We start from the raw sequence: 22,938 nt of genomic DNA, 5'->3' as shown, positions 1-22,938 counted from the left end.
CCGCAGCACCCGGGCCGCGGGGTGTGCCCTGTCGCCGGAGCACCTCGAAGGAGGCCAAGGTCACTCTGTCGCAGCGTGAGCCCAGGCTCCTTTCCAGAGCCCCAGCCTGCACCTTGAACCAGCCGGCCGTGCCTGGTGCGTGACTTTCGTCCCGGGCGGTTCCATCTGACATCTGTTCCCAGCTCCGGGCACAGCCTTCAGAAGAAGGACCGCAGGCGCTTTCTCCAGCCCTGTCTTCCTCAGCCACCACGCGCCTTCCCGCGACGCCTGGCGTCCGCCAGGGACACCCACTTGTCCCTCTTGCATGGTCTGGAAATAAAAGAAATGGGGGGGGCGTGTCGTCTCAGTCTGGCTGGCGTGGGGCCTGGGAACTGAGTCCACGGAGCTCCTGAGGGAGGTGCCGGGTGGGGTGCCCTGAAGGAAGGGGCCCCCCTTTTTTCTCCCAGGGGGCGGCGTCTTCAGCCACTGCTCCAGAGCCTGGGGTCTCGCCCTCTGTGACAGGCAGAGGGTGTGGGAACAGGAGCAGCTGTGTCAGGGCGTGGTGGGCGCAACTCTGGGCCCCGAGGCCCCTCCGCCCGGCCCCACCCCGGGCAGGCGCGGTTCCGCTTTTCCTCTCTCCGGGGAGGAGCGAGGCGCACATGTTGGCGGGTTTTGCGCGGACCTCTTTGTTAAACACGCTTCCTTCCTAGTCACGGTAGGCTGCCTGCTCCCTCTTCCAGACACTCCCCCATCGCAGGCCAGGGGTCTTCTTCCAGGACAGCCACGTCAGGTCCACTTAGCGCGGGAGGCATCTCCCCCTCAGTGGCTGAAGCCCCTTACATGTGGGCGCCAGGCCCCCATCTGTGATGTCACTGTCGTGTTCTGTCCCCGGGTGCCGGGCTCTGGGCTCCCCCGGGCCCGGCCGCACGTTCCGTCACTAACCTGCTCTCTCTCACTCCGCAGCAGCCGCCGCCAGCCCCGGATTCAGAGAGTCCCGCGGAGGTGGGTGCTGCTCGCCGGCGGCGGCGGGGCCGGCACGCGGGCTGCTTCCGCGTCGTCCTGGTCGGGTGTCTGAGCTGTCACGGAGTCGTGTCTGTCCCGGCAGTAGGCGCAGGGGCCAGGCTGCGGCCTGGCCGGGACCTGAGGTGGCTCTCGGGGTGGGGAGAAAGTCCTGGGGAGCGGGAGCTAAACGTGGGGCTCCGTCGGGAAGTGTTCAGCTGAGACGTTCTGGAACGGCCGTCCCGCCCTGTGCCCAGATGACGCACGTTTGAGGTTCTAGGCACGAGGGTGCCGTTCCGGTGGCAGCTGCCCAGAGAGGCCTGGCTTCCCGGGGCCCCGGTCTGTTCCTGTCGCTAACCCCACTCGCCAAGCTGGAACCAGTTAAGGCGTCTGGAGCCACCACGCAGGAGCTTTGGGGGGAGGCGAATTGTCAAGGGTCCAAACTGACTTCCAGAAACCGTCCTGGGAGCTCCGCAGCGAAAGCGAGCGTGGGGCGCACCTGGCTGGGACAGAGTCTGTGCCGGAGCGAATGCCACACTCGACAGGCCGAGCCCCACGGGCAGCCCCTCAGGAGCAGGGTCTAACGTTCTCACCAGGGCCCCCGGGCACGGGGGGCCGGGAGAGCCACGCTCCGTGTGTGTGCGTGTGTGTCTGTGCGGAGGTGTCTCGTGGCCGTTCTCACGCATGCGCCTCGTCCAAGGGTTCCTGTCTGAGCCGTGAGCACCTGCCCGGTTGAGTTTGCATTAAACGCCTTTGGGCTTCGTGTAGAAATCCATAATGTGGAGCTTCATTTCATCGTCTTTGCAGAGATCATGGCGCAAAACTCAGGTCTGCTCCTTTTCAGCAGCGCCCGGGGCTGGGGGACGGGGTTGCTAAGCCGTGTCCGAAGTCACCAAGCGTTCATGGTCACCTGGGGCAGAGGGGGGCTGTCCTGGGCCCCTCCTGCGTGGGTCCCAGCTGGCTGTGGGCTCCCGGTGTGCGCGGGTGACGGACGCCGCGGAGGGTGGCGTCTCCCCGGTGTGCGCTTAAAACAGACTTTCTGCGTGTTTAGCAGGAGCTCGAACCGAGTCCACCCCTGAGGCAACTGGAAGACCATAAACGGGTACGTAGTCTTGGGTGTTGGGGGCTCCACTTTTCTTGTTGATGCTGTTAACGCGTGACGTGGTCAGGCCCAGTCACAGCCACTTACGGAGTTGCACCTGTCCCCACCCGCTCAGAGCCCCGCGTGCAGCCAGTCCCCCCACGGAGACCGCGCTTCCCTCGGGGGCTTTCTACTCGGGTGCAGTCTTCAGGTTGTTTTCTCTGTGAGGACCGGGTGGTCCCTGCAGCTAATTTATAATAAAATGTAAAGACAGAAACGTTCCCAATCACACCACCCAGCCATCGGAGCGGCCAGCGATTTAGCGTGCCTCTTGCACCCGAGAGGCCGGGCCGGCCCACGCACACCTCGCTGTCATTGTGGGGACGGGTGCACAGCTTTCGGTCCCGCTGTTGCTCACGTGCCGCTACAGCTGAGCGTCTTCTTTGCAAGTCTCTGAAAGTCAACAGCTGCCTGACATTCCACAGACCAGCAGTGGTCTGGGATTTGTTTCCTTTGACCAGAAACGAGTAAGTGAGGGTATCTGGATAGATACCTGGAAGGGGACTTCCCAGGCGGGGTGGGGAGACTCTTCTGTCAGGCGCTGACTGCGCGTCCCTGAGCCATTTTCTCCAGCGCACTGACCAGTACTGAGCGCGGGTCCCATGTTTGGAAGGTAACCAGATGCCCTTATTTCCTGCGTGCTTGTCACGTGCCCATTGCTCTGCGGAGACATCTGTGTGGTAACTCATCTATTTTGTTACCGCTGACCCTGACCTGGGGACACGGCCTTTGCCCCCGTTTCAGAGAGGCTGGAAAATGAGCAACCGTGGAGAAGTCCTCTGCGGGATGATGTCCCCAGGGTCCTGGAGGATTTACGCCTGAGACAAAGGGGTCTTGGTTCTGCTCCCACGGCCTGGCCCCAGCCCAGTGCCACCACGTCCCGAACCCTGTTCCTGCCCTTGGGATCGTGATCTTTCAGGCCACAGCCCAGGACAGAACAGCCCGGACGTTGTCCTCCTGCCCTTCCCTTCCGGCGCCCTGCATGCCCTGCGGTTCAGGGACCCGGGACACCTGGGCCTGCACGTGCTCCCGCCTCCTCTGTCCCAGGTCCCAGAAGCGGCTGGTCCCTCGCGCCCTGAGCTGCCAGTGCACGTGGTGTCAATGCACGAGCTGCAGGATTAGAGCGGCTCCAGAGCCCCAGGCCGGGCCCTCCCCGTGCTACTTGGGGCAGGCGCCTTCACCCCCTGGGCCTCCACTGCTCCTCTGTGAAGTGGGGGTGACAACAGCCTCCCTCCCTCAGGACTGTCCCTGGGCTGTGACCGCGGCGGGCCCGCGATAGGGCATGTGGACGATTGTTGATTGTTGCCTCCCTGCAACCAGAGATGCTCCCGTGGTTTGGTGGACACCGGGTGTGGGAAGGGGAACTATTTTTAAATCGAGTGCAGCCGGGGTGTGAAAGGCTCACGGCTCATGTGAGACGCTGTCCCCTGAAGCGCCGGGTCTGTCGGCGGCTGCAGCCTGGGGGAGCCAAGCGGTCCTTCCCCCCCCTCGGTCCCTCCCTCAGCCACCGGCCTCGTGGAGAGACACGAAACGCGTCAGCCGAGCCGCAGGGCAGGAGCTCGGTCTCACAGCTCTGCGTCACTGTTTTCACGTGACCTGGGTGCGAACGGAACCCTCTGCCTCCTCTGGGTCTTGCGTAACGACGTGTGTGGGATCTTTTCCGAGACAAGCATCTGATGCTTGTTTGCACGTCGGAGCTGTAAACTCCTGCAAAAAAACTAGTGATTTTTTCCCCCAAGTACTGCGTGGCCAGACATCCCAGCCGAGGAAGCGATGCTGCGGGGGAAGCCATTGCTTCCCTTCCCTGTGCTCGGGCCCCGCGGCCTGGCGCCCCGGGACGGCCGTGGCCAGACCGCGCGGAAGGCTGCTGTCCGCAGAGTTTGCGTTTTCCTGCCTCTACCCGCTGGCTCAGCTGTCTCCCTAGGCACTTCCGCCTCTTTGAATCCTATGCTTATTTATTTTCCTGTCTCCTTTACCTAAAAGTCTCAGTCCTTTTTCTTTCGGAAAAGGAGCAAATCTCTTTTTGCTTTTTGGGGGGGGAAAGAAACCCACATGCTTTTTGTGTTGTGGTTGCAGTTTCTTTATGGAGAGAAGGTGAGGGAACTCTGTCCCGAGGCCTTAATAAGAGGGAAAAATAAACTTTGTGGGCTGGAGTGTGTGTGTGTAGGTTTTGGTTTGTTTTCCCATAATGAGCACGTTTCATGGCATGATGCGGGGAAGTGTCCTGTTGGATGCACCCGTTGCTATGGCACCTGCGAAGTTCCGCCCCCCGCTCCCCCCTGGAAGAAAAGGCCGCCCGGTGAGGAGGGAGCCCCTCCTTGCAGCTGGGTTTTGGCGCCCAGGCTGCGTGCATGGGAGCTGCGGTTCCAGAGTCCACGTGTGCTTGCCCCGCTTACTGCTTCCTTTGTGGCTAACTGACCTCGGTCTCGCCAGGGACCCTCAACACCACGCAGAGCAGAAAGTCTAACTGCGGCTCCGGCTCTCCGGGGAACTGCGGTGGTCTGCTGGGTGCGTCCCTGAGTGGGGGGGGCTGGGCAGTCACCCTGCCTTCCACCGTTCAGCCCCATGACCTTCCCGGTCTGGCAGTGAGGGCCTCATTGGCCGTCTTCTGCCACGCAGCCTCCAGGTCTCGGCCGGCCATCGCCTCCCACACAGTGTCTCTCTGGGCCGTGGGCGTCCAGTGGGAGAGCCGGCCTCCCGCTGCAGGGGCTCAAAGTCGGTGTCTTGGCGAGAGACCAGCCCATAGGTGCATCTCGGTCGGAAAGGGGCATTGCACTCTGTCTCCTGTTGCAGTCATGATAAAGCAGCCTCCTCCTGCCTCCTCCTTTCCACGTGGGGTTTCTCCTGCATCCCCTGGGATGCCGCTACTCTCAGGAAGCCGTCCTTTTGAATCAGCACGCTCTTGGGGACAGGAGGGCTGACGGGCTGGTCCGGTCCCGGAGGCCGGAACGCCAGCAAAACGTGATGCCGGCACATGGGCTTCGGAGCCGTGGCAGAACACTCCTGAAAGCGACTATTTAAAAAGTGCTTGAAATGTCACAAGTAACTCCCTCGTGGCAGCATCTCGGGATTTTGAATTGGCAGTTGTTTGGGGTAGGAAATGAGTTCTGTGAGCTAATGGAAGCGTCTCCTTTGCTGGGCTACAAGGAGAGACGTTTGTGGGTGGGATGGAGAAGGGAAAATTAAGTTTTCTTTTTAATTCCCTGAACTTTCATTTAAAAAGAATAGTGTCCCCTTTGCCACGCCCCACCCCCTTCTCCCTCCCATGGGCACCCCACCCTAGTTGGTCCGGGGGTCTTTGCCCAGCGTCATGGACGACCAAGGACAAAACCTTTGCGGCCCTGGGACCTCACTCGGGGTGCAGGGGTACTGCTGGCCTCCCCGCCTCCCACAGGGCTCCGTCCCTTCTCATTTTACAAACCCCCCACTGGAAGTCCCCAGACCTATTCTCGGAGTTTATTAACAAATCACTTTAGATTCTACCGACTCCTGTTATGGGTGCGGAGCTCCCGAGTCTATTTTCGAGGCCGGCCCTATGCTGGCCTCTCGCTGATGTGCGAGGGCCGCCTCGCCTCCCGGCCCTGAGCCTGGGGAGGAGTTATGGGAACCCAGGCGGCCTTTAGGTTCTAGAAGCTTCCAGCCTGGGAGGCGGTCTGCTGTCCCGCCGCCTTGCCGCGCCCCCAGAGTAGAGAACACAGCCGAGTTTTGTGTTGTTCAGCGGAAGTTGTGGGAAAGAGTTCTGCAGCCCCAGTCCAGAAGCCCTTTGCCATTGGTACTTTTAATGCTTTTTATTATGGAGACGTTCACGTATATACAAAAGACATCAGGAGAGTTTTAAGAACACTCTTCCGTAACAGCTTCATCAGCGGTCCACCGGAGCCCGCTCCTGTCCCACTCCCACCGCTCCCCGCCCCCGCCTCCCAGGCGTTCGGTGTCCCCTCTTCTGGGTGCGTGCTTTCTGAGCGACACCTGATACTGGCCACGCACTCCTTTTCTGCAGCATAATTTTCTTCACTGCTTGGTCCGTGGACTATCTCTGTAAGAAAGGCTTCCTTCCCGCGTGTTATTTCATCATCCTCTCTTCCCCAGATACCTCAGTATTTTCCTAGGATCTTGGGAATAAACCTGGCGCTTCAGTGACATTTTTAGATCACTCTGTAGGAGGTGACCTGTAAATTTCTCAGTGGGTCTGATTTTTATTGGCTTACCCCAAAGGGACTTTTGGGTGGTTTTTGTTATTGTTAGTTGCCCTTCAGAATGAATGCTCTGTCTGTATCGCTGTGGGAGAGAACACTCGGGGTATTTAATATTCTAGATCGCTCCTGTTGTTACGATCTGGTCTCCTGCGAAAATATTGGAGTTACCTGTAGAGCGTCCCCTTGCTTTTATTAATAACGTGTGTCTTCACTGAGTGAAACTGAGCCATTTGCCCCCGAGTCCCCCTGTGCGCGCCCTGTCACGCATTAAACCAGAACCTGATGCCATTGTCCTGTTTGAATCAAGGGCGAGGCGCTCAGGCAGATTTTGGTCAACCGTTACTATGGAAACGTCCGGCCGTCGGGAAGAAGAGAGAGCCTCACCAGCTTCGGCAACGGCCCGCTGTCGCCGGGAGGACCCAGCAAGCCTGGGGGCGGAGGTAGGCCGTGTGCTGTGCGGACGGGCTGCACGTGTGAGCCGCGTGTGCCCCCATGTCGCCGGCGTGCTGAGCCGATGAGTTTGGGTGCACGTGTGTTGTCAGCAGCCGGTTCTGCCCCGGGTCCGCCATCGTGTCTGTCTCAGAACAGTCTCCCGCTGCCGCGTCGCCGTGGCCCCTTCGCCCCTCTCTCCCATGGAGGGGCCCGCGCGGCGACATTGAATGGCTCCAGGAACGTGACTTTGTGGCGTGTTTTCCCACAACATGGCAAGGACCGGGAAGCCCCGGTTTCTTGTGCAGTTACTCAGTGCCAACACCTCGCCCAGCATTCTGCGTCCTTGATCTGGTTTCTCCTTCCAGTGGCCCATGTTGTGGCAGGCGCTCTTGTCGTCCCAGAAGACTGAGGGGATGGACGCTGTTGGGGACGGGTCCGTAGTGTGAACCCGGTGTGTCTGATCCTCGTGCCCCTGCCATGTGCCCTCCCAAGCCCTTACAGGGTTTGCCCAAAATGCAAAGCCCTATGTAGGCACCTCCTGAGCACAACCGCAGGCAGAAACCCCGAGCTCTGCGGGGGGCGTGGGTTTGGGGTGCCCCCTCGCAGCCTCCCGGGAGGGACCTGGGGTTTCCCAGCGGGTGAACGGTGCAGCAGGTGGCCCCAGGGAAGCACCCGTCTCTGGCACCCTCCCTCGGTGCCCAGGGCCCTCAGGTCACCCCGAGAACAGGCCCTTACCTAGCTTTCCCCCCAGCGTCCCCCGTGTCCTCAAGCACAGGGTCCTCACACAACGTGGTGAAGACGACTCCTTCGACAGATCCGTGAGGCCCCAGGGATGGCCCGCCAGCGGGTGGGGAGCGTGTGCAGACGGCCTCCACTTTCCGAGGGAGCCGTGGGAGGAGGCGTGCGGCCCACCTTGCCGTGTAGACACGGGCTTTGGGGTTCGGGACAAGAGGGGCGTTTGGAGGGAGCGCGGCAGGGCAGCCCTTCGACGGCCCTGGGTTTTCTGAAATCGCCCCATTTCCTGCCGTGCGTCGGTGTGTCAGCGCTTACCAGTAACTGTGCAAGGCAAGTCCCCAGACATGTCCCAGACACGGGACCCATTCCCTGAACGGCGTACCCGTCTCCCTAGGACGTCCAGCTGCCCCGAAGGCACTTTGCCTGCTTTGCCCACACCCCCATCCCCAGCTCGTGGCCGCGCACCACACGGTGAATGTCTGTTGAATGAAGGAATGAATGAATGGGAGGGGGTGAGTGTGGGGCTGGGACGGATCTGTTAGGAAGAGGCCTGGGGTGGCCATTATGGGCTGGGCTTTTCTCAGAATGTCCTAGGGAGGGTTTGAAGTGTGGTGCGTCTCTTAAACTCAAAGCAGTTCTTACTCATGCGGCCCCAAGCTGTTGTGTTTTAACATAAGAGAGAGTTGGCTGGATGGACGGCTCTAGGGCTCTCGTTGGAAAAGTCTTGTTCGTTCTTTGTTGTATCTGCTGTGTTCAGACGCCAGCTCTGCCGCTTACCCGGTGGTTGTCTTCAGACATTGGCTCCTTCTCTGCAGAGAATCGGCACCCTATTACTAGGTCGTTAAGGTTAGAAGATAACACCGTTGGACAGTTCAGGGTGTGAAGTGTCGGTGCTGAGTAACGTGCAGGAAGCGTCGGATCGTGGTTAATGAGGACGCTGCTCCATCTCCCCAGGAGCCGGTTCCGGGTCCAGCTCCGTGAGCCGGGGCGAGATGAGCCTGGCTGAGGTTCAGTGCCACCTGGACAAGGAGGGGGCCTCCAATCTGGTCATCGACCTCATCATGAACGCCTCCAGTGACCGCGTGTTCCACGAGAGCATCCTCCTGGCCATCGCCCTTCTGGAAGGCGGCAACACCACCATACAGGTAGGAGCGTGGCGTGGCTGCGGACGCAGCATCCTTCTGAGCAGCCGTGGGGCGCTGTGCTGGGAGCAGGCGCCCCGGTGGTGCCGAGACCCCTGTGAGAGCGACAGCGCGTTATTACAGCGTGGCAGTCCGTCCGTCGTCCCGAAAAGTGGGTTCTGGGGGCACCTTGCTGTGGTCACTCGGTCACAGTTCCAACTTGGTTCTAAAACGTGAGTTACATTTGCAAATGGTTGAGATGCTGAGGGCGTGCAGAGGAAAGCGGCCAGGACCTGGGACAGAGGAGGGGCCGTGAAAGTGTGTGTTAGTGAGCGATGGAGCATCGCAGACGTACAGCGTTTACCCAAAATGATCGGAAAGGACCTCAGACGCTGTCGGCGGTTTAGGGCCCCCTCTGACGTCTGCAGACGCTGCAGCTCTTCCTGACTGCACTTTGTCCTGCCTTTAACTGGGACGTTCAAGAAAACCAAACCGCGTTGAACTAGTAGGGAAAAGCCAGGCGAGGAGAGTCAAGAATGGGTAGATGATTTTTTGTTAGCTGGGTATGATAATGTTTAAAAATAATAAAAACTAGAATTCGTAGTAGGAATCCTTAAAGGAGCAATTGTAATGAGCTTTAACACATACATAAGATAATGTCTACGTAAAAATGGCGATTAAAATGATTCCTTCACGCATCCTTCCGTGTTGGTTGGCTCTCCGGAGGAGGGCTCCCCGAGCTGTGCGCGCGCAGACGTGTATTGTGATACCAGCTCCGTGGCGATGATGTGCATACCTGTGTCTGTATTTGGCTGGACATGATGTTCTTGGTCTTGACTTTGAATTCAGAGTCTGGACTGTGAAGTCTTGGTTCTTTGTGCAGACTGGGAAAGGGGGCGCCTTGCTGTGGGCAGGTGCGCCCCGATCCAGGGCACCCGCTGGGCACGGGGAGTACCGGTTGGATGTCAGCCCCCTCTCGCTCTTCCCACCGGGCGCCCCGTGCCTTCCACGACCTGCCAGTGACAGTGGGGGCCTTCTGCTCGCCCTCCAGTCCCCACCTGCCCCCACACGTACTTCTGAATCCTGAAGTTCATTGCCGGGCACTGCACTCGGGTGAGCCTTGTGCCCATGGTAGGTCCCCCGCAGGCCTGGGTGACACGGGCACCTGAGTTCTCACCTGCTGGGCTTGCTGTTTGATTTTGCCACACTGAGTCTGGCCGAGAGCGGGGAGTGTCTGGCAGTCCTCGTCACCCCCTGCGCGGTCAGGCGCGGGGTCCTGGTGCCGGCGCCGGCGTGGATCAGTGCGGAACACACCGTGCTTGCGAGCTGCGTGACCGCCGTAGTGAGATGGGGACGACCAGCCCCTGAGCGCTCTCTGTATTCACGGTGCTGCCTGGGAGCACAGGGCAGCGGTCCCGGGTGCTGGGCCCCGTCGGGCTACACGGACGTCCTCTGACCCCGTGGGGACAGCGAGGCCGTGCAGGGAGCTCCCCATGAGCCAGACAAGTCGGCGTGAAGGCCCGTCTGGCCGTTTCCTCTGATGTACGTCTTCTCCAGTTGTTTTCAGCTCCCATGTCTTTAACGAGACGGCGTTGACAGCGGTGTTTTGTCAGGAGCTGGAAACCCTGAGTTATGCCCTCCCCGTTGGCTTTTAAAGCGTTACTGACCTGAGAAACCCCAGGAGCTCAGGGTTCAGGAGACCGCAGGTCTCGGCAGCACACGGGCGTGCCCGCGAGTGCCCAGGACGCCGCGTCTCAATGGCGTGCGGGACTTTCCGGGTGTAAGGACGGCGCCGGGGGCCCTCCGAGGACGAGGGGACGACGCTGTGCAGGAGCCGGTGGGTGGTGTTCTGACGAGATGGGCTTCGGAGGTGGTGTGTGCGTGTGCAGGCGGCGCGGGGCCGGGGCCGGGGCCAGGCCACAGGAGGCTCAGCCGTGCGGCACGAGGGGGCGGGGCGGGGGGGCTCGGGCCTTGTGTGCCGTGCAGGGCCGCCTTCCAGGGGCCTCGGAGCTGCACTTCACGGGCCGCGTGGGACAGGCAAACTGAGGGAAGGGCCTCCAGAAGCAGGCAGCTCGGTCATCAGAGTTAATGGCAAACTAACGCGAGCCTGAACTCAAAACGGACCCGTGAAGGGGCCGGTCCTCGCTGGGGAGAGGACATTTGCTGGGAGGCGCACAGGGAGCCCTTTGGGGTGCAGGAGACAGTCTGCGTCTCGGTCTGGGTGGGTGAGCCGTGCAGTTCACGGTGGTGAGCTTTACTGCCCCTAAGTTGTACCTCAATAAAAAGGTGGGGAGAGCCCTGGCTGGTGTGGCTCAGTGGATTGAGCTCCGGCCTGCAAACCGAAAGGTCACCGGTTGGATTCCCAGTCAGGGCACGTGCCTGGGTTGCGGGCCAGGCCCCCAGTTGGGGGGCGTAGGAGAGGCAACCGACGGGTGTGTCTCTCACACATGGATGTTTTTCTGCCTTTCTCCCTCCCTTCCCTTCTCTCTCTAAAATAAGTAAATAAATACATCTTTTTTTTTAAATGGGTAGGAAAAAAGCCTGGAATCCGGCAGGGTCTCGTGAGTGGGGACCCCAGCAGGCCGGGCCCGCTGCCGGGCGGGGGTGTTGGCCAGCAACACCCACGGGAGCAGAGGGGGTCGGCGGCCGTGTGGGCTCTCAGGGCCGGGCGGGCGGGAGGCGTCACGCGTGAAGACGCCAGCGCCGAGGAGCGCGCCGTGTGCCGAGGGCTGGCGAGGGCCCTGTTTTTCACAGCGTAGCCTGATGGGGGTGGCGGGCGCACAGAAGCTGTTTTTCTTTCAAGTTCCTTCTCTTGTAAAGTAATGACGAATATTAGTTTCATGTTTTCACACATTTGTTACTCATGTGCTCAGACTCCGGATGAAATGCCACGGCTGAGCTCCCGTCGTTGGGCTCCCGGGGAGGGGGCTGTTTTCTCTGCCGGGAGCCGGGTGCTCAGGAGCGGGTGGGCCTCAGTGCAGTGGCGTGGGCGCCCTGCCAGGACTGGGGGAGCAGCACTGGGGGTGCTCCCTCCCCCATGTCTGTGACCTGGAGGGTTGGGGGGGAGTTTGACCCTCACCCGTCACGTCGTTGGGGACCCATGGCTCCAGGAAGACGTGTTCCAGCCTCGAGTTGGCTGTGAGGTCCCCTTGGCTCCACGCGTGCCTTTCTCTGGAGAAAATGACGTGGACTCAGGTCGTCCGAGGCCAGTTCAGGACAGACACCCTACAGCCCCAGGGGGAGTGATTCAAAGTTTCGTCTTGTGTCAGAGCAGCCAGTTCAGGGTAGTCCGTGAGCAGCTGGGAAGTCGGTGCCCGCTGGGCACAGGACGCCCGTGGCCGTGAACGCTGGCTGCGTGCTGTGACCCGTGAAAGACGCCAGTCCTGGCCAGGCCTCGGTTCCCGCCCTTCCTCCTGCTCCCCTGCCGTGCGACAGCTTCCCCAGATCCACGCCTCCCAGGGACGGGGACAGGAGGCGGCCGCAGGGGAGCCACCACCTGTCGGGGGCAGGGCTGCTGGAGCACCGTGTTCACGGCCCCTCCCGGGCGGCGCAGGGAGCCCGAGGGGAGCAGCGCCCGCCTTCCTGCCCCGTTGTGTGGGCCTGGGGATGTTGGGTCTGGGCTTCTGTTCCCGTGTCCACCGTGTGGCCTTCTGGGGCCCTTGTGGCTTTGAATCAGGGCTCTTTAGCAGCTGTCAGATATCTCCCCGCGAATTCTCAGAACCCAGCAGCGAGGGCTGCTGGCTCCGCTCACCAGTGGGAAGCGTTGTTGGGAACATGGCGAGTGGACGGGGAAGGCGCCGCCGCACAGAGGAGGACAGGACCGCAGCAGCAGGCCCGAGCTCGCGGTAAACGGCCTCAGAGGCCTTGTGTGAGCGAGGGACGCCCGTCGCCGAAGGCGGCACACGGTGTGATTCTGTCTTCACGACAGTCTCAGCGGGCCCCGACGCCGGAGGGGGCGCAGGCCAGTGTCTGCCAGAGGCAGCTTGGCTGTAAAGGGACGGCACACACGCAATTTTTTTTGGTGATGACACGGCTTCCTGCCTTTGGCCACGCACATCGGTGCCTGTGTGAAAACGCGCACAGCTGTACGGCAAGCTGGCCCGTTTCCCTGCGTGGTCGTTTAAAAAATGGAAACAAAAGCCACACTGGCGACAGCAGCGGACATTCACGAGGTGCTGCCTCCTCCTGTCCCATCTCGTTCCACACCCCCACCCCCACCCCCACCTCCCTGTGCGCCCGGTGCCGGGACCGCGCCGTCCCAGGGGCCAGAAAACTGAAACACACAGCAGAGCAGGGACTGGCCCAGGATCGTACGCGCGAGAAGCCGTGGAGCGCAGATTTGAACCCAGGCAGCGAGCGGCTCCTCCGCTCCTTCTCGCCTGCAGGGGCGTTGTTCTCAGGGTGACGCTGGGGAGGAAGGCGGGGGCTCTGTGAAGGGAGACGGCTGCCCCTCGAACACAGCCGCTCCGAAGACGGGGCGGAGGTGGGTCGGGGACGGGTGCCCAGCTACGGGGCTCGGTGGGCCAGACAGGTCTCCTGGACCGCTGTCTGCAGCATCCTTTCCCTCGCACCAGCTCGGGGTCCCCAGCTCCGGGAAGTGAGCAGTACTTGTTAGTCCCCTCGGCGATGAGGAAGCAGAGCTCCACGTGATGTGCTCTTGTCCCTCCTCGTCACTGAGTAAGAGCCACCTCAGGCTGTGGTGGCCTAAAGCGATGGGTCTTCTGATGCCGGCTGCGCAGCTCCTCCGCCCCCTGCGGCCCTGGCCCGGCCTGCGTCCATCGGGGCACAATGGAGCCTGCGCGGCCGGGATGGCCTTCTGCGCGGCTGCGGCTCTGGGTGCCGGTGCCCGGCGGACAGCTGAGCTGGGCCGCCCCTCGCTCCTCCGCAGGCCTCTCCCTGTGGTCTGGGCTCCGCAGAGCCTGGGGGCGCGAGGCCAGGACGCAGTGCTTGGGGAAGCAGGAAGTGGAAGCTGCCGGGTCTTTTAAGTCTGGGCTTGCAGTTGTTCCCACGATGCTTCTGCCGCATCCTGTTGGCCAAAGCCAGGCCTCGGGCCGGCGCCGCTCCGGACGGGGAGGAGGGCCCTGCCTCTGGTGGCAAGGGGCGCGGGTGTGGAAGGAGAGGGAATTGTGGGGCCACCTTTGGAGACTGGCCCCCCCACATCCCCCTTCATAATTGAGCACCTACCGGGGATCAGTCATGCCCCAGGCTGGGTGCTACACGTGCAAAGAAGGGAGACACTGTATCTCCGCGGTGGGGGAGCTCAGTTCTCCCCGGGAGTCCAAGCCCCTCTCGGCAGAAGTGGCAATGCACGTCCTTCCGCTTCTGGACGGCGTGTGAAAATTTAGCGCCGCCCCGAGGAGGGGTCGCTGAGGGCCGCCGCTCCCCCATTCTGGGGTTCGTTGTCCGGACCGCGGAGGGGACAGCTGACGGAGACAGAAGCAGAGACGCGCAGTCTCATTGGCCACCCCTCCCCTGACACGTTGCCACCCGCCCGCTGTCCCCCACAGCCCGGAAATGCCTAGAAGCTGAATCTAGGATACTTCCCATCCCGGCATAACGGACTCCTGGGGACACCGTCCCCAAACCTTCCCATGTCTGCTGCCCCTGCCCTGGCTCCTCTGAGCGTGCTGACGCCTGAGGATGGGGGTCACCTGTGCGGTCTCTCCCCCCTGGGCACCCGAGGGGCAGCTCAGACTTCGTGGTGACCCCTCTGCTTCCAGAATCGAGGAGAGGGTCCCGGGAATGGGTGGCGTCATGAAGCCGTGGGGTGCAGCGTCCCTTTGAGCCAGTCCTGCTGTGCCACCCGCTTCCTGCCGGCCCCCAGAGAAGCGCTTTCCTTTCCGCGCGGTGCTTTGTGATGGGTCGGGGAGTACCAGACCCGTCTGCTTCTGAATTTGTTTCTGGCACCCACAGGGCCCCCCGAGCCTCAGGGTGCCCGCACACCCGTCCCGAGCCCTCACCAGGCCCCGGGCTCCTTCCTCCTGCGCTGTTGCCCCAGCCCCGGCGGGGGGATGGTCCCCCGCTGCCTCCTCCCTGCAGGGGGCAGAGCTGTCCTCACCTGGGGAGAGGAGTGTTCACGTTTGGGGACACGCGTGCTGAGAGGGCCGTGGGGGACCCACCGCACAGCGAATCGAGGGGACCAGACACACACACTGCTGGACTGGTTGCTCCCGACCGCAGACGCGCATCGCATCTCACGTACGGGCGGCTGCCCACAGCCACCCCTGCGCCAAGCCTGGCCCGCAGACACGCCCGGCCGGGGCTTTCTTCCCTGCACGTACGCAGCCTGACTTGGCAAACGGGAGCCGTGCGCTGTCAGGAAACTGGCTCGCGGATTTGGCCGGGCGGGCACAATTCCCGTCACGGGCCCGTCCCTCAGCCCCGGCTCAGCCTGTGAGGTCGGCTCCAGGCTGCGGCCCCGGGCAGGCACTCGGCCTGACCCCCCCGCCCCTTCCAGGAGGCCCCACCGGAGCAGTGGCGGGGGAGGCGCTGACCCCAGGGTCCCGTTTCTGGGAAGGGGGGCCAGCCTCTGAGGAGGCTCAGCCCCCATGTGACAGCAGTCACCCTGGGGAGGAGGCGGCGGTTGGTGGGTGAGCGAGTTACGTGAAAGGGTGTTGTTCTTGGCAAAGTGGCCAGAAGTGAGTCACGCCTGCGTGGTGTTTCCTGACCTTCCACACACGTGGAAGCGAGTGTGTCCAGCAGCAGTCAGAGCCCCGCGGGGGGAGGGGAGCCATCGGCACGGGGAGAGGGAGGCAGGTGGCCTGGCCCTGGCAGGCCCCCTGGGGACTGTGACCTTGAGATGAGGCCTGAGGGGTCTGAACAGCCAGCGGAGAGTTGGTGGCACAGGGTCAGGCCCTCCACAGGGCCCCCCCAGAAGGGCAGGCAGTGGCCCTGGAAGGAGCTCGGCCCCCGGAGTGGAAACACCTGCCTGGGAGCCCCAGCGCTGCCCCTGCCAGCTGGGTGACCTTGGACTTCCTCGGGACAGCCTGCAGCTCAGCGTTCTCAGCTGTAAAAGGAGGCTTAGAAAAATGAGCCCCCCCCCCCCTGCCTTCCGCAATTGTCCAGCGGCTGCAGCAGTCACGCGAGGCAAAGTGCTGCCTGCTGACCCTGCAGACGCTGGTGCTGACGGCGGGGTGAGGGGTCCTGCCTCTGCCCCGTCCCGCCTCAGGGCTCATCCCCGACCTCCCATCCGGGCAACTGCCTGGAGGTGCCCCCCCGCCCCCAGGCCCCTGGGATGGTAGACACGGGTCACAGAAGTGCCTCGGGGTCATGGAACGGTCTTAACATGTGGTGACTTCCATTAGTAGAGTCTTTATGGCTTTAAAAATGGCTTCATTTTATTAGATCTGTTTTCTGTCAGAAACGTGGCTTCTGATACCTGGTTTTCGTGGGTCGGTTTATGGCGCAGGGGCCTGGGAGAGACGGCTCAGTTCTACGCTGTTGTCACAATAGTCCACGCGAGTCTCGGGGCCGCAGGTGGGAGACCTTGGCCGTGGTCCGGGCTGCTCACACTGACCGGCGTGCTGTGGGGAGCGCACACCATCCTGGGGTTTTCAGGGCTCCTGGTCCTGGCCTTTTTCTCCCCCCGACCGTTTTTTTTTTTTTTTTTGTCCAAATAATTCCTCGGACTTCTGCACCACATCCTTCCTCTCCACCCCCAGGAAACTGGCGTGTCACCGGACGAGGGTCCTTTATGAGCATTGGTCTGGGTCCAGGTTTTGAGGTGGAAACACAACATTCAGACATGGTTAGTGTCCTTGGAACTGTGACCGCTCCGTCCTGGTCGGCGTTCCCGCGCCCCGCGGGGGTCCGCGGGCGCTGAGAACCTGTGCACCGCCGGGCACCCGGTCCGCGCAGCAGGGCAGGAGGTCGGTGCAGGGTGGCGGCACGTGCATCGTGCATTGTGGCCCTGTCCCGCTCGGCTTACAGGAGCCACTGTCCTGTGGAGGTGGCCGGAGGGGAGCCCGTGACCCTGGCTGCCCTTTGGGAGGGGCTGGGAAACTGGCGTTCATGCGTCTTCCTTCCTGCGCAGCCGGGCCGGCAGTTCAGGCAGAGTGCGCGGCGGTGCCGGGTCCCGGGAGGGGCCGCGTGGCTGGGGGCCGGCAGCACCCTCGGGAGGGGGTTCACCTCCCCGCTTCCTGCAGAACCCACGAGCGGGAATTAGTGCTAAAAGGAGACATCGTTGGAGGAAACCTCACGTTTTCCACGGTCTCCAAGTTTGCCTGAAGAGCTGGCGAAAACGTCAGAGAAGACGTGAGCAGGCAGCGGAGCGTCAGCAGTCCAGACGGCCCCCTTCCCCCGTGCCCCGCAGGCCCCGCGGGCGGTGGCCCTGGCTGGCTTTTCAAACCCGCCGCTGCCTGCTTTTGTAAATAAAGTTTTATTGGAACACAGGCAGCCTCATTCCTTTAGCATCATGGCTGCTCTCGTGCCACAAGGCAGCATCTGGGAGCTGTGGCAAAGGCCCCATAGCCCCCCGAAGCCTGAAGCGTTTATTTTCCATCTGGCCCTGGGCAGACACAGCCTTTGCCCCCCGTGTCTGCTGCTGAAGGGGAAGAACCGTGGCTTCTCCCATCTGTGCTGTGCTCTCGGCCCCCCGGGAACGTGGCCATCGGTCTCAGTGAACATTCCCCAGGTGACTAACAGCCTGAGCCCAAGACGCTCCGGCCACTCACTCAGCCCATAAATGGGAATCCAGGCAAAGAGAGCGCTCAACGTTCTCTTTCCTTTTTGGGGCTGCGGGTCGGTCTGCCCGCGCCCTATGGGGGTGTGTTCCATCGCCTGCGCACCCTTTCAGCGCGGGTTTGGAAGGCGGACACAGGTGGAGCTCTCCTGTGGCTGCCTGTGCCCGAGGCTCGGCAGTCCCGGCCCGAGACCCCAGGGCTTTCAGGTCAGCCCTCAGCGACCTCAGGCCCGGAGCGCAGTCTGGGTGCGGCCCTTCCTGTGCCCCCTGCAGAGGTCTGACCTGCAGCCGACACAGAGCTTCCTGTGGCCTTACCGTCAAGCCTGCAATACCTGAAACGCTGAAGCCTGTTTGTCTCCTTTTCCCCCAGACCCCCAGGGGAGCTCATCCCTGCCCCACCCCAGCCCCCGGCTCCAGCTGCCACGTCTGTCAGCAGCTCCCAGAGGTGACGCTGCCGGCTCCGCCTCGCCCGACTTCCAGGTCTCTGTGCAAATCCCTGCAGGCCTCCGCCTGGTCGTTCCAGGCAGCAGGACTCCAGGCTTGCCTGCGCCACCCCCCACCCCCGCCCTTCACACGCCCCTGTCTTCCACGGTCAGGGCTGGAAGCCCCCCAGGGACTCACCTGGGCCCCCCGACCTGCCGGAAGGGTTACAATACAGTCCGCACTCAGGGTTTATACTGAGCCAGACCCTCAGCACCTGGAGGTTACGTGACGTGCCCAAAGTGGCCCCACGCGCTCCCCGAGCTCCGTCTGGAACGCCGCCTGCTCTGGAGATGTCCTATTGGTCCCCCGAGGCCAGGGCAGCGGTCTCGACTCTGGGCAGCTCCTCTGCTGTCGCAGTCACCGCACATGGAGTGCAGGGTCAGTGGAAGGCCCCTGGGGACAGAGAGCAGGTCTGCCTGCCCCTGGATCCCTGGAGACGCCGCTCGGTGTGGGGGACGTGGGGCTCCGTCCACAGCGATGAACACGAGCCGGGAGCCCGTGCTGCAGGCCGGTGCCGGGAACTCAGCTCGCCGTGCACTTCACGCGTGTCCGTGTGTGTGGTCACCTGTCAGGTCATGTCGTCCGCTCCCCAGGCACCGCCCTCCCGCACGCATGGGGGTCGTCGCCGCCAGGACCCAGCCGCTCGCTCCCAGCCCCTGCGCCGTGGTGGGCGCCCAGCGTGTGTCCTGCGTGAGTCAGAACCCGACCCTCTGTGGCCGCCGGGTTCCTTCAGCCTCCTGTCCTTTCCTGCGTGTGAGCGCAGAGGTGCCAATGGGGAAACAGGTCCGTCCGTGGTTGTTACCATTAAAGAGTGACCTTCTCTCACGCAGGGGTAAGCTCGTCTACACCCAGGGAAACGTGTAACGCAAACTCGGAGAAACACCGCTGGTCCTGGACAGGGCCACCCCCCCCCCTCGCAGTCGGCGTAGACAGCGGCCATGGTGAGCGCGTGGGCCTGGGGCCGGGCGAGCGCCTGCCTGCGGGGTCCCGTTGGCTCTGCCGTGTGTCATGTGCCGTGTGGGTGGGCGCTGCAGAGGACCCGAGAGGTCACGCGCCCTGCTCAGGGTCACAGCCCGCGCTAGCCGTGGCGTCCGGCCTGTTTCCTTCTGCAGCCCGAGATCCGGGCTTCTCCGCACCGCCTCCCGCCTCCCTGTACGAGAAGCCTCCACCGATTTCCTGAGGGGGCCGCACGCCAGGGGATCAGGCAGGGACGTGGCCTGAAAGCTCACGGGTCAGCGTCGGGGGCTGTGTGTGCCGGCGAGAGTGTGTCTCTTGCTGTTAGGAAGCCCTGGTCATGTGACCCACAGAACAGGGGTCACTGCTGGCTTACGCAGGGCATTTTGAGAGTAGAGGTTTGAACCCCATGGGGGAGGCAAGTTTAGTGACGCAGCGGATGAGTTTCTCTTCCGTGTCCCCTGGTGTCCCTGGGGTGAGCAGCTTCCCCTGGTCGCAGGTGAACTTGCCGCTGAGGGAAGAAGGCTCCAGCGGCGTTGCGTTTCCTCGCGTTCCCTGATGTCCGCACCGGGCCGGGGACCGCACACGAGGGCGGCTGCCGCAGGCCCGATACCGTTTCCACGGGCGGTGCGTGGGAGTCGCGGGCCCGTCTCATGTTTACAAGAGGAAGGATCCCGTTCAGTGTCGTTTTCACACCCAGAGCCCGAGCGCGAAGAGAACACAGGGTTTCAGCCCCCCCCCCTCGGTTGTCAGCTGCAGAGCAGCGGGGGCTGTGTGTCGTCGCGGTTCTGAGTAGGTTTCCACACCCGTGACCTGGCAACGTTGCCACGCGGGGACCTGACGCTGCGCCCTGTCCCCCCAGAGGGGCCTGGTCTGTTGTCCTCTCAGGAACTTAGAAGAGGAGAAGGCACAGGCCGACGGGCTCCGGGGAGACGTGGCCGATGCTCACCTGGGACCCGGGCCCCGGGCCGCGATGTGGGCGCTGCGTTCTTGTGTGGTTGGCCGCCCACCTGGCAAGAAAGGAATCCCACGGTCAGAGCAGCGCCTGCCGGGTCCCCTCTGAGCGCTGTCAGCCCCGCAAAGTCTCTGGTTGGGCTGCTGTGAGGCCGAAACCACTGTGGCCAGAGTTGGGGGGCTGAGTGGGGTGCTGAGTCCACTCAGGCCTTGCGGTGCAGCCGCCCACGCTGTGGGACGAGCCCCCGGCCCTGGACGACGTTGGCATCCCAGACCCTCGCGTCGTAGGTTTGACAGCCCTCTCCGTGGAAGCCACACGTCTGCAGTAACAATCAGTAACCCTCCCTTCCCGAGGCCGAGGGCGCTGAATGCTCCAGCACCTGTAACATTTCCGGGGAGATGCTTGAGAGGGAAGGTGCCCAAGGAACCGTTCCTCAGAGGGCCCTGGGCATCAGCAGGCTGGACGGGGTAACAGGCGCGGCCTCGGCAGCGCGGCCCACCGCACACGCCGCGCTGAAACGTCTCCTGGCAAAGACGCCGCAGCGAGGCTGTTCCGGAGGCCCGGCCGGCCCGGGTCCGCACGCCTCCGCGTTTCCCCTGCGCTCCCTCGCACCCAGGTCCGGCCAGGGCCTCGGAGGAGCAGGCCTTCGCCGCCCGCTGGCCGCCTCCTGTCCTGCTTGTTGAGAAGGAAAAACGCCACGGTTGATGCTGGGGGTGCCCGGCAGCCAGCAGTCAGCTTGGTGCATGTAATCTGAGTGCCCAGGAGGCCGCTCCGGGGGTTAAGAGTGACCTTGGCATCATCGGGGAATGTGCTAAGGGAGCCACTAGGTTCCTGAAGGTTCTGTTTTCTGATGAGAGAGCAGGCGTTTTTTATACCTGGGGGGACTTGACCCTGAGGGTCCCCCAGTTGGTCAGCCTGAGTCCCACGCACCCTTCGCATGGAAACCATGTCCTGCTGCTGAAACTTGACGGTGGCCCCCGACTGGATTAAAGTCCTCCCCCAGCCGGCCGGAACAACGCTCCGGAAGAAACAAGGTCACGCTGCGTTTGGGGGTACACACAGGAGTCAACACAGAGCTGTTACGTAACTTCTATTTATATCACCCTCGCTCCGTTCTGCAGGCAGACGGGAGCCGCTGAGAAGGGATTTAATGAGCTCCCGGGCTTTGCTCACCTTCCTGAGCTTGTTCTCAGAGACGTCAGCCAGGAAGCGGCTGCAGGCGGGCGGCGGGGGCGGCGGACGGCCCGTTGCCATGGCGCCTCCCGGGGCTCTGGCTCCCCCTCCCCCCACTCCTTCCTTCCCCCTCTCTTCGTTCTTTTGGAATCTATAAGCGTCCTTCTTCCTCACACCTACTCATGATCCTTGGACCTGTCACCGGAAACGGGACAGCCTTCCTTGCCCGCGAAGGGCGTCCCATTGTGCGGTTCCGGGATGTCAGGCGAGGTTCAGATGAGGGCGGGAGTGGAACCCGGCGCACGCTGACCCTTCGCTATTGGCTTGTCCCAAACCCAGTGGCTCCCGCCGCCGGTGGGGCCAGCCCTGGCCCGGAGAAGTGCCGTCGGTGTCCCCGTGCGTCCCCTCGGGGCCTGTCCCCTGGGCGGGTGAGGGCCCATCTAGCGTGTTCTGAGCTAGAACCCACAGAAACAAGGGAATGTGTTCATCCCACGGGGCTCATTCCTGGAGCTGGGCAACTCCCGTCACCTGACGGGCTGTACGTTGAGATTACTCAGCCTGGATTTGTTTCTAAGTGGCTGCTGCCCCCACTTCTCAGCAGGACGGAAGGAGGGCCCCCTGCACCCTGGCCATTCCGCTGGTGACCAGAGCCCGCCCTCCGAGCAGAGGCATTTGAAAGACACAAGTAGGGAGGCGATAAGGAAGTGCTCGTGAGAAAAGGTAGTTCTTGTGAGGACAGGCTTTAAAAAAACAAAAAAACAAAACTCCCCACACCCACCCCAAGGGTTGCGCAAGGCTGAGGCAAAAGCCCGGGGGACAGTCGAAGGCAGCTGACTCCGCCCCCGACCCTGAGCTGCTGTTAGACATCTGCATGAAATGTCCCCAGATTCCAGGCCAGGAAGGTCATGTTTCTCCCCTCGGGGGAGCTGCGGGGACTTCCCCTCTGGAACTCTTCCAGCGAGACTAGCTGCGCAGGCCAGACTGGTCTCTCACGAGAAGCGGTCAGCCAACGAGTCCCGCCCCGGGGCGTGCAGGGCACCTCCTTCCCGGGAAGAAAGCCCTGCCTCCGTTCCCCGGGCCTCTGAGCTCCGGTGGGAGTGTCGCAGGCCCCCCTGCCGTGCCCACACGGCTCCTGCGTCTGGGTTCACGCTTGGCGCCAGGGGGACAGTCCTGCAACCATCGGCCACCGTCCGCCATGTGTCCCCTTAGAATTCAGGACTTTAAGAGGGGCATGGCCGTCGGAGCAGTGTGTTTCCGCAGCAGCCACCACATGGGGTTTGAGAAAGGTGTTTTATCAGCGTCCTCACAACATGGCCCGTGGGCTCAGCCGGGTCAGGGGGCAGCCAGGTCCCCGGACAGTGTCCTCCCCACTCCACAGTGAATGACGTGAGTGTCAGCGGGCCGGAGCCTCATGCAGGTGGCCCTGCAGGCCCGGGCCTGGCACAGGGACCTGCACACAAACCCGCTCAGCCTCCGGGGCCCGGCCGCCACCCACACCGGCCCCCCGCAGCACTGAGCTTTCACGACGGGGACCCCCAGTTACTGAGTTAAACCTCAGCTGCCGCAGGTGCAAAGCTCGAGTCGATTGAAGATGTTGGGGGTTCCTTCAGGGCTCTCGTGTACCCATTCAGGTGGCAGGTGTTTGGCGAGCACCTGCCGGGTGCCCAGCGCCACCGGGTGATGGGCTGTGACGCCGTCGGGGACAAGAGCCACACAGTCCTGCCCTCTGGGAGTTCACAGTCTGGCCGACGAGGTGCATCCTCAGCCGGCTAGCAACGAAATGAGTGACGACTGGGGAGAAGCGTGATGGAGCGCCCCCCAGGGTGCTCAGGGACGGCTCCCCTGGGCAGGTGCCACCTACTCTGAACCCTACAGAGGGGGCGACGCTGGCTGGGTGAAGGGTATGCACACGGAGGGCCTGGCGTGGCTGCTGTGTTGCAGGTGCTGGAAGAGGCCAGTGTGGCTGGAGTGTAGCAACTGGGAGAGGGAAGGACTGCTGGACGCTTGTCGCCTGGTGGGAGGCTGCACTGGGTCATCTCCCCGGCCCCCGCCAACCCCGGGTCAGTGCCGCTGAAGGGCCCCCGTGGGCT

The 22,938-nt window shown here is 62.7% G+C and overlaps 1 protein-coding gene across 5 annotated transcripts in view; it reads left to right on the top strand.

Moving 5' to 3' along the window:
• ITPR1 (inositol 1,4,5-trisphosphate receptor type 1) overlaps nucleotides 1-22,938 on the top strand; it is a 202,376-nt gene that overhangs the window by 129,733 nt on the left and 49,705 nt on the right. For 2 of the 5 annotated variants that reach the window (XM_090284864.1, XM_090284863.1), the window contains 4 exons: nucleotides 943-981; nucleotides 2,033-2,080; nucleotides 6,623-6,755; nucleotides 8,437-8,627. In XM_090284864.1, coding sequence (XP_090140990.1) covers nucleotides 943-981; nucleotides 2,033-2,080; nucleotides 6,623-6,755; nucleotides 8,437-8,627 — 411 coding nt within the window. Of the gene's footprint in view, nucleotides 1-942; nucleotides 982-2,029; nucleotides 2,081-6,622; nucleotides 6,756-8,436; nucleotides 8,628-22,938 lie in introns of all 5 variants that reach the window. The other 3 variants (XM_090284866.1, XM_090284865.1, XM_090284861.1) reach the window with 2 other exon arrangements.

This window comes from Furipterus horrens, unplaced genomic scaffold (assembly GCF_987537825.1).
Source record: "Furipterus horrens unplaced genomic scaffold, mFurHor1.1.pri manual_scaffold_7, whole genome shotgun sequence".
Taxonomy (NCBI): domain Eukaryota; kingdom Metazoa; phylum Chordata; class Mammalia; order Chiroptera; family Furipteridae; genus Furipterus; species Furipterus horrens.
The sequence above is the reverse complement of the archived record's forward strand: the minus strand, read 5'-3'. Positions and strand labels throughout refer to the sequence as shown.